Source organism: Rattus norvegicus, chromosome 9, assembly GCF_036323735.1.
Source record: "Rattus norvegicus strain BN/NHsdMcwi chromosome 9, GRCr8, whole genome shotgun sequence".
Classification (NCBI taxonomy): Eukaryota; Metazoa; Chordata; class Mammalia; order Rodentia; family Muridae; genus Rattus; species Rattus norvegicus.
Genome location: NC_086027.1, coordinates 1,960,589 through 1,968,814, shown reverse-complemented (window position 1 = coordinate 1,968,814; position 8,226 = coordinate 1,960,589). Strand labels below are relative to the sequence as shown.

Below are 8,226 nucleotides of genomic sequence, written 5' to 3'. Positions count from 1 at the left end.
ATAGAGCTCATTTACTGGGCTCTGCAGCTACCCCCACCACTCATCTCAGGAACTCCATCTGTCCACACCAAAGCTCTGTCTCTCTTCAACACTAACTCCATTCTGCTCCCTACCTTGGGAGCCAGCAGCGGGAGGGCCAGGAATTCAAATTCATCCTTAGCTACTTTGTGAGTTTGAGACCAGAGTAGGCTACATGCCACCCCATTTCAAAACAAAGCAAATGAATGAATAAATACTGGTTAGGCACCATGGGGAGGACCCACCACAGTGGCTCTTCCTAAACCGTGGGAACTAGGATGTGGACACTATGGGAAGACAAGGACCAGCCACACTGTCTACCATCATGCTAGTGAGCTCACAAGCACTTTTGTGACCTCATCCATCCCCCTGCCCCTAAAATCACAAGGCCAGATAACCAGCCACTCTCAACTGGGAACTGGATAGACGCTCCAGGAAACGCTGAGACTGGGAGCCTAATCCTTCAGGCGGCAACTATGGGAGTCCATCTGGAGGTAACTCCGGACCCTTGTTCAAGGATCCAGACCTTGCTTAAGAGGGCCAAGGCCTTATTTAGGAAAGCTCTACCCTGCCCCACCCCCACCCGTCTCCACCCTACCCCAGCACTATCTGAAGCCTGGAACCCAGGGTGCACACACATATGTGAGTATGTTTGGACACATGGGTCAGAACAACCCTGAGCATTCTCTATTACAGCAGGTAAGTCTGGAGAGTGAGTTGGCGCAAGCTGAAGCAAAGGGAAACAGCTTCGAGGCCCTTATGGTATGGAACACCTTCTCCCTCCAGGCAGAGTAGAATAGCCTACACTGAGACCATGTGTGAGACCATGTGGTGCTTCATACCTGTTACCCCGGCACTCAGGAGGCTGCAGGCAAGACATCAAAAGTTCGAAGTCATCCTCAACTGTTTAGTGAGTTAGAGACCAGTCTGGGCTACTTGGGACCCTGTCTTAAAGTGGGGTGGAGAGGAGAGAGGGAGGCTAGATTAAAGGAGATGGCTGAGGAGATAAAGGGCCTGACACTCCAGAAGCACAAGGCCAGACTTCAGGTCCCTAGAACCTGTGTAAATGCTAGACAGGCCTGACAGACACCTGTAACCCCAACAGTCCAGAGGTAAGACAGAGATAGGGGAGCAAGCTGGCTGGCTGGGCCAAATGAACTGGTGAGCCTCTGGGCTCAAATGAGGGACTCTGCCTCAACAGGTAAGGTAGAGAGTGGTACAGGAAGGCACTCACACATACAGACACATACCACTACAAACATACATGTCCTCTCTCACACACAGTCCCACATACCACCACACACACACTCACATGCATGCACTCTCTCGGACACACACACAGTCACACATATCCCTACACACACTCACATGAGTACACTCGTGCGCACACACACACACACACACACACACACACTTTGTGCACACAATTGAAACCACACTGGAGCAGTTAAGAGTTCTTACAGCAGACAAGAACTCAGCCCCCAGCACCCACATGGTGGCCCACAACCATCTGTAACCCCAGATGCATTGAATCCAATGTCTTCTTCTGGTCCCCTTGGATACTTTCACACACAAACAAAAAGTAAATTATTAAGAAAGACAGAAACCAGCTGCGTGGTGGTGGCCTCTTAATCCCAACTCTTGGGAGGTGGAGGCAGACAGATTTCTGTGAGTTGGAGACCAGCCTGGTCTCCACTGTGTCCCAGGACATCCAGACCTACACAGTGAGACCCTACCACAAAACAAACAAAAAACCAAAGCCACCTAATCACCCCCTCCAAAGATGTCCACATCGAGACAGCAAACGAGCAGCGGGGACTCCAGAGGGGGAGAGCTCCTTTAAGGCCCACTGTGGCCAAGTGGCCGTTGTTCTTGCAGGTTCTGGACACAGGAGAGCAGCTGATGGTTCCTGGGGATGTCTTGGAAGAGGAAAACAAGGGGACCCTGTGGAAGTTTCTGCTCTCCGGAGCCATGGCTGGGGCAGTGTCTCGCACAGGGACAGCACCTCTGGACAGAGCTAGGGTGTACATGCAGGTTTGTCCACGGGGCTGGGACCCTTTGCAGGGACAATACAGATGGAGAGAGATGGAATTGATGGAACTCAAGATGGATTGGAACTAGACACAGAGCCCTCAAAAAGTTGTTGCTGAGGCTGAAGTTGCGGAAGATGGGGACAGGAAGTAGTCATGTTGGGGTTAGGCTTAGAGAACTCCAGGCACAGAGGCTAACAGGAGACTAGGTAGAAAGGTTTGGAGATCTGTGGGTTGTAGGTGGTGTCTTTGAGGTATTTGCTGGGAGTGGAAGAAACTGAAGATGGACCCCAAGGCTTCATGCATACCAGAGAAGCATTCACAGCTAAGCAAGGTTCCCAGACCTCCTTTCTTTTGAAAAAAAAAATGTTTTTGTTTTATATGTTTTTGACTGCACATCTGTGCACTGTGTACATGTAGTGCTACTGGAGGCCAGAAGAGGGCGGTGGATCCCACTAAACTGGAGTTACGACGGTTGGGAGCCACTGCGTGGGAGCTGGGAACAGACCAGCTTCCTCGGCAAGAGCTCCTCTTGCCCCCTGAGCCATCTTTCCAGCCACCAGCCCAGTGCTCTAAGCAATAGCTGTCCCACCAGTCGCCTTCTTGTCACATTTGACTTCCAGGCATCTCAGTAAGTAGCCCAGATAGTTCAGAAAGGACTTGAACTACAATATTCCTGACTCGCTCTCCTAAATAGTTGAGATCACAGACCAGCCTTGCCAGACCTGGCTACAGTGGAGGTCTTTAGGGAAATGTGAAGACTAAATAAATGGATCTACCTAGTCGCACAAGCCTCTGATGCCCAAGCTATTCCCGGGGCTGAAGCCGGAGGATCTCCACTTCAAGACCAGCTCAGACAATTTTAGTGACTTCTCAAAATATAAAATAAAAAGAGGGCTAGGGATGGCTCAGGGGTGGAACCCCCCAGTGAGGGGCTGGGGGCGTGGTCAGGGTGGAGCACCCGCCTAGAATCCCCCTTAGGTAAGGGGCTTGAGGAGGACACCTGGTTGGCTCTCAGGGCTGCAGCCCCCTCTTCCTCCCCAGGTATACTCCTCCAAAAGTAACTTCAGGCACCTGCTGAGTGGCCTGCGGAGCCTGGTCCAGGAGGGCGGTATCCGCTCACTCTGGCGGGGCAATGGTATAAACGTGCTCAAGATCGCCCCGGAGTACGCTATCAAGTTCTCTGTCTTTGAGCAGGTGAGCCTGGGTTTTACCACAGATCAAGCCCTGAGAGTGCAAGCCACCCCTCCACCCGCCCCCGACGCACAGTGGCAGGCTATTCTCTCACACCCACTCCTCCTGCAGTCCAGGAATTTCTTCTACGGTGTGCACACATCCCCGTCCTTCCAGGAACGGGTGGTCGCAGGCTCCCTGGCTGTGGCTATCTCCCAGACACTCATCAATCCCATGGAGGTAAGGTAGAAGCACCCGGGGGTGCCAGGGCTGGTCTGGGGCACCCCTTACCTCCTCCTTTTATTGCTCCCCTCCTTCTTCTCCCACCGTTTACATCCCTCCTCCCCCCTTTTCCACCTTGGTCTCAAGCTCCTCTCTGCCCTTCCTTTCACTTCTCTCTCCCCTTCCTTGCTCCTTGCTCTCTCCTCACCTTCCTCCACCCTTCTGCCCTTCCCCTCGGCGGGTGCTGTTGTTGGTATTTTGTTTTGTTTAGTTTTGTTCCCCTGAGACTGGGTTTCTTTATTTAACTCTGGCTGTCCTGGAACAGGCTCTGTAGACTAGGCTGGCTTCGAACTCAGAGATTTGCCTGCCTCTGCCTCCAGGGTGCCGGGATTAAAGCCATGACTCAGCCTTACTTTTTCTTTTTAAAATGTACTATTTTAAGGGGCTGGGGATTTAGCTCAGTGGTAGAGCGCTTGCCTAGGAAGCACAAGGCCCTGGGTTCGGTCCCCAGCTCCGAAAAAAAGAACCAAAAAAAAAAAAATGTACTATTTTATGTGTGTGGATACTTTGCCTGCATGTATGTCTGTGCACCATGTGCGTGTCTGGTGTTCATGGAGGCCAGAAGAGGTCACTGGATCCCCTGAAACTGGAGTTACAAATTGTTGTGAGCCACCATGTGGTTGCTGGGATTTGAACTCAGAACCTCTAGAAGAGCAGTCAGTGCTCTTAACCACTGAGCCATCTCTCCAGCCCTGTTTTTTTTTTTCTTTGTTTGTTTTCTTTGTTTTTGTTTTGTTTGTTTCTTAAAAAGTGTAGCCCAGGCTGACCTTAATCACACCATGTAGCCAAAATGACCCTAAATTCCTGATCCCCCTGCCTCCAGGTGTGCACACCCAGCACAATCTACTTTTACAGAAGCTGTCCAAAGTCAAGTAGAAGTTCCCAGTCAGCCCTAGCTCTCCCCACAGTTTGCCAGGATCTCTGCAGTGTGACCTCCCAAGGCCGCCTTTTCTACCAGTGCAGGGCATAGCTTAGTGAGCTTTGTGTCCTTTTTCTCAGGCTGTGACAGATGCGTGAAGATGTGTGTGTCCCAAGATTTACAGCCCCCAACACCACCCACCTCTCCAGTCCCTTGCCTCAAAGACTGCCTTCCCAGCTTCCTGTTTGACTTGTAGGTTTTCAGTCAGGCAGGGTAACCACACCCCTAAGTCCAGCACTCCAGAGGCAGAGGCAGGAGCATGTCTGTGAGTTGAAGAAAATTTTGGAGACATTTTTGTATTTCAGAAGTTAAGTTTTTATTTCTGGTTCTCTCTCTCTCTCTCTCTCTCTCTCTCTCTCTCTCTGTGTGTGTGTGTGTGTGTGTGTGTGTGTGTGTGTGTGTGTGTGTGTGTGTGTGCATGCAGGGTGTCTCTTTTCTTGGGGGGCAGGAGCACTGATGAAGGTTTAAGTCCAAGGTTCTGTACATGGTAGGCTAGTACTCAACCACTGAACTGCATCCTGTCACGCTTGTGTTGGTTTTTATGAATTTTTTGGTATGTCCACTTGTATATGTGCATGCAATGCCTACAGAGGTCAGAAGAGACCATCAGATCCCCAGGAGCTGGAGTTACGAGGTGGGTCCCAAGATCAAACTCGGGTCATCAAGCTTGGACCAAACTCCTTAACTCGTTGAGGCATCTCATGGGCCTCTTCTGTTTTTGAAGTAAGTCTCACGTAGCTCAAGCTGGCCTTGAACTCACTATTTATGTCAAGATGATCTTGACCTCTCAATCCTCCTCAGCTACATAGTGAACTAGAGGCAAACACAGAGTGGAAATTCGGTTGGGCCCTGGAAAATAATTACAATTAGAAGGAATGATTGGATTCTGCTTCCCCACCAGACCGGTTTCTTTGTGTAGCCCTGGCTGTCCTGGCACTCAGTCTGTAGACCAGACTGGGGTGGCCTCTGTCTCCCTAGCGCTGGAATCAAAGGTGTGCACCACCACTACCAGCATATTTTTGTTGTTTTTTTTTCTTTTTTTTTTTCTTTTTTTTTTTGGAGCTGGGGACCGAACCCAGGGCCTTGAGCTTGCTAGGCAAGCGCTACCACTGAGCTAAATCCCCAACCCTTGTTGGTTTATTTTTTTTTTTGTTGTTGTTAAGACATTTTTTCAGGCTTGGTAAGGTGATGGGATGTGTCTTCAATCCCAGCACTCTGGAGACAGAGGCAGGATAATCTGTCAGAGTTTGAAGTTAGCCTGATCTTTCTTCATAGTGGGTTCCAGGCTAGCCAGGGCCACATAGTAATCTCAAAAGAAGGTGCAGGGCAGGGTTTTATTATAGCCAAGGCTGGACTGGAACTCTCCTTATATAACAGAATGACTTTAAACTTCCCATTTCTACGTTTGGGTGCTTAGATTACAGGTGCGTGCCACCACACCCAGATTATGGGGTGCTTGGATGAGACTCAAGGCTTTGTCTAGGTACACCCTCTACCAAAGAGCCAAAGCCTCAACTTACTGGGTTTGTTTTGTTTTGTTTGTGAAAGGGTCTTGCTATGTAGCTCAGGTTGGCTTGAAGTTTGTGATCCTCTTGCTCCAGCCTCCCTAGTATTGAGATGATGGGTGTGTTAGCAGAAAACCTGGATTTAATCTTCTTTAAAAAGCTCAACAGCCACAGGTATTATGTGACAGTGAGAAGAACCTGGCTGGTGCACTCTCATAAGGCTCTCTCTTCTCCACATAGGTGGCCTATCTCATGCTGCATATGCACAACTGAACCCTTGACAATATCTCCACCTACAAGTGCCAGGCTAGGGTGACAGGCCTGGCAGAGAGTGTCTAACCAAATGGACTCCTCCCGCCCCAGGTACTCAAGACTCGACTGACCCTTCGCTTCACCGGGCAGTACAAAGGGCTTCTGGACTGTGCCAGGCAGATCTTGGAGCGGGACGGCACCCGAGCCCTCTACCGAGGCTACCTGCCCAACATGTTGGGCATCATACCCTACGCTTGTACTGACCTGGCTGTTTATGAGGTGTGTGTCTCCAGAGCAGAGAACAGTGGCTTCAGATCAGCCTGTAGTTTTCCCCCTGTTCCTTCTCTTAAATCTTGTCTTTTAGGTTATTTAAGCCAGCATTTGGGTGCTGGGAACTGAACTTGGGTCTTCTGCAAGTGCAACAAATAAATGCTTTTTACTGGGGAGATATCTCTCCAGCGCACTGTTTTTGTTTAGTACCTCAACCCCCAGACAGGGTTTCTGTGTATAGCCCTGACTGTCCTGAAACTGCTCTATAGACCAGGCTGCTCTCTTACTCAGAGATCCAAGGCCTGTTGTTTTTTAAGACGGTCTTACTATGTATCCTTGTCTGAACTAGAACTCAGTATGTACATGAGGCTAGCCACAAACTTAAAGAGATCTTCCAGCCTCTGTCTCCCAGTGCTGAGATTAAAGGTGTGCGCCATCATGCATTCCCAGATGGTTTTGATTTTGAGACAGGATCTTAGTGTGTAGCTTTGGCTGTCCCTGAACTTAGAGACTCACTAGCAGATTCAATAGTAGAGGGATTAGAGGTGTGTGCCACCATGCCTATCTTGACTCAGTCCTTATCGAGAGCACTCTTGCCTCCTTTTGCAGCTACTCCGGTGCTTGTGGCAGAAGTCGGGCAGGGACATGAAGGACCCCAGTGGCCTCGTCAGCCTGTCGTCTGTAACACTGTCCACGACCTGTGGTCAGATGGCCAGTTACCCACTGACTTTGGTGCGCACAAGGATGCAGGCACAAGGTCAGCCTGGCTCCAGGAACCAATGCACATACCTGTTCCTTGCCTTATTCCAGCTCTCTGAATTTTCTCACCCTTCCCACCAACTTCCTCTATAACCCATCTGAAACACCTTTGCTAAGTACTGAACCCACCGAAGCTCATGCTGACCCCCAATCTAATCCTACCCCTCAAATTAACATAGCTTCAGCTACCTTGAGGCTGGGGCTCAAGGTACAAAGTGTGCCTAATATGCATGGGCTCAATCCCCAGTACCATGTAAACTGGGTGTAGGAGTGTTGTTATTCCAGCAGGAGGTAGAGGCAAGGGGATCAAGAGTTCAAAGCCAGCCTCAGCTACATATGGAGTTCTAAGCCAATCTGTACCACAAGATACCATCTCACAATACATACATATGTAACAATAACCGAATGATCTCTACTAAATTCTCTCCAAGTGTGACTCAGATCCTTTGCTGTGACATGTCAGGTCATACCCAGTGCTGAACTTGTCTTTGTCTATCCCCAGACACTGTGGAGGGCTCCAACCCCACCATGCTGGGAGTCTTCAAGAGGATACTGAACCAGCAGGGCTGGCCTGGGCTATACAGAGGCATGACACCCACATTACTGAAGGTGTTGCCAGCAGGAGGCATCAGCTACCTGGTGTATGAGGCCATGAAGAAAACCCTGGGTGTACAAGTCCTGAGCAGATGATCTGCCCCGAACAAGAAGAGAATGGAAGACTCTGAGTTCCTGAGTCTCAAAAAGCACTCCAAGGCTCAGGCTTTAAAGCCATTTTGGTTTGCAAAAACCATCCAGGACTAGGGTTAGAAGAGTGCTGTGAGTCCCTCCAGCAGGGATATAGTCTGAGGTGGGATTCCAGCCTGGTTTTTGCAGGCTTCTCCAAGAGAAGACGCAGACATGGAATAAAGGTAGTTTTGGATGCCTGTGTCTGGGATTAGCTGGCTCTGGGTGCGGAGCTGGGAGAATAGGAGTGTATGGTATAGTTCAGAGTGCTTGCCTAGCATTTATGAGATCCTAG

The 8,226-nt window shown here is 49.9% G+C and overlaps 1 protein-coding gene across 2 annotated transcripts; it reads left to right on the top strand.

Annotated features, from left to right (window-relative positions):
- The first annotated feature begins 403 nt into the window (after positions 1 to 403).
- Slc25a41 (solute carrier family 25, member 41) lies at positions 404 to 8,127 on the top strand. 2 transcript variants are annotated; one of them, XM_039083135.2, is made up of 8 exons: positions 404 to 512; positions 715 to 928; positions 1,897 to 2,052; positions 3,093 to 3,245; positions 3,354 to 3,461; positions 6,291 to 6,458; positions 7,059 to 7,206; positions 7,711 to 8,127. In XM_039083135.2, the coding sequence occupies exons 2-8, from the start codon at positions 833 to 835 to the stop codon at positions 7,896 to 7,898; spliced, it is 1,017 nt and encodes a 338-aa protein (XP_038939063.1). In that variant the 5' UTR covers positions 404 to 512; positions 715 to 832; the 3' UTR covers positions 7,899 to 8,127. The 2 variants fall into 2 exon arrangements, with proteins under 2 accessions (XP_038939063.1, NP_001100344.1); NM_001106874.1 differs by lacking the exon at positions 715 to 928 and having other exon boundaries at positions 427 to 512; positions 7,711 to 8,126.
- Positions 8,128 to 8,226: the final 99 nt, after the last annotated feature.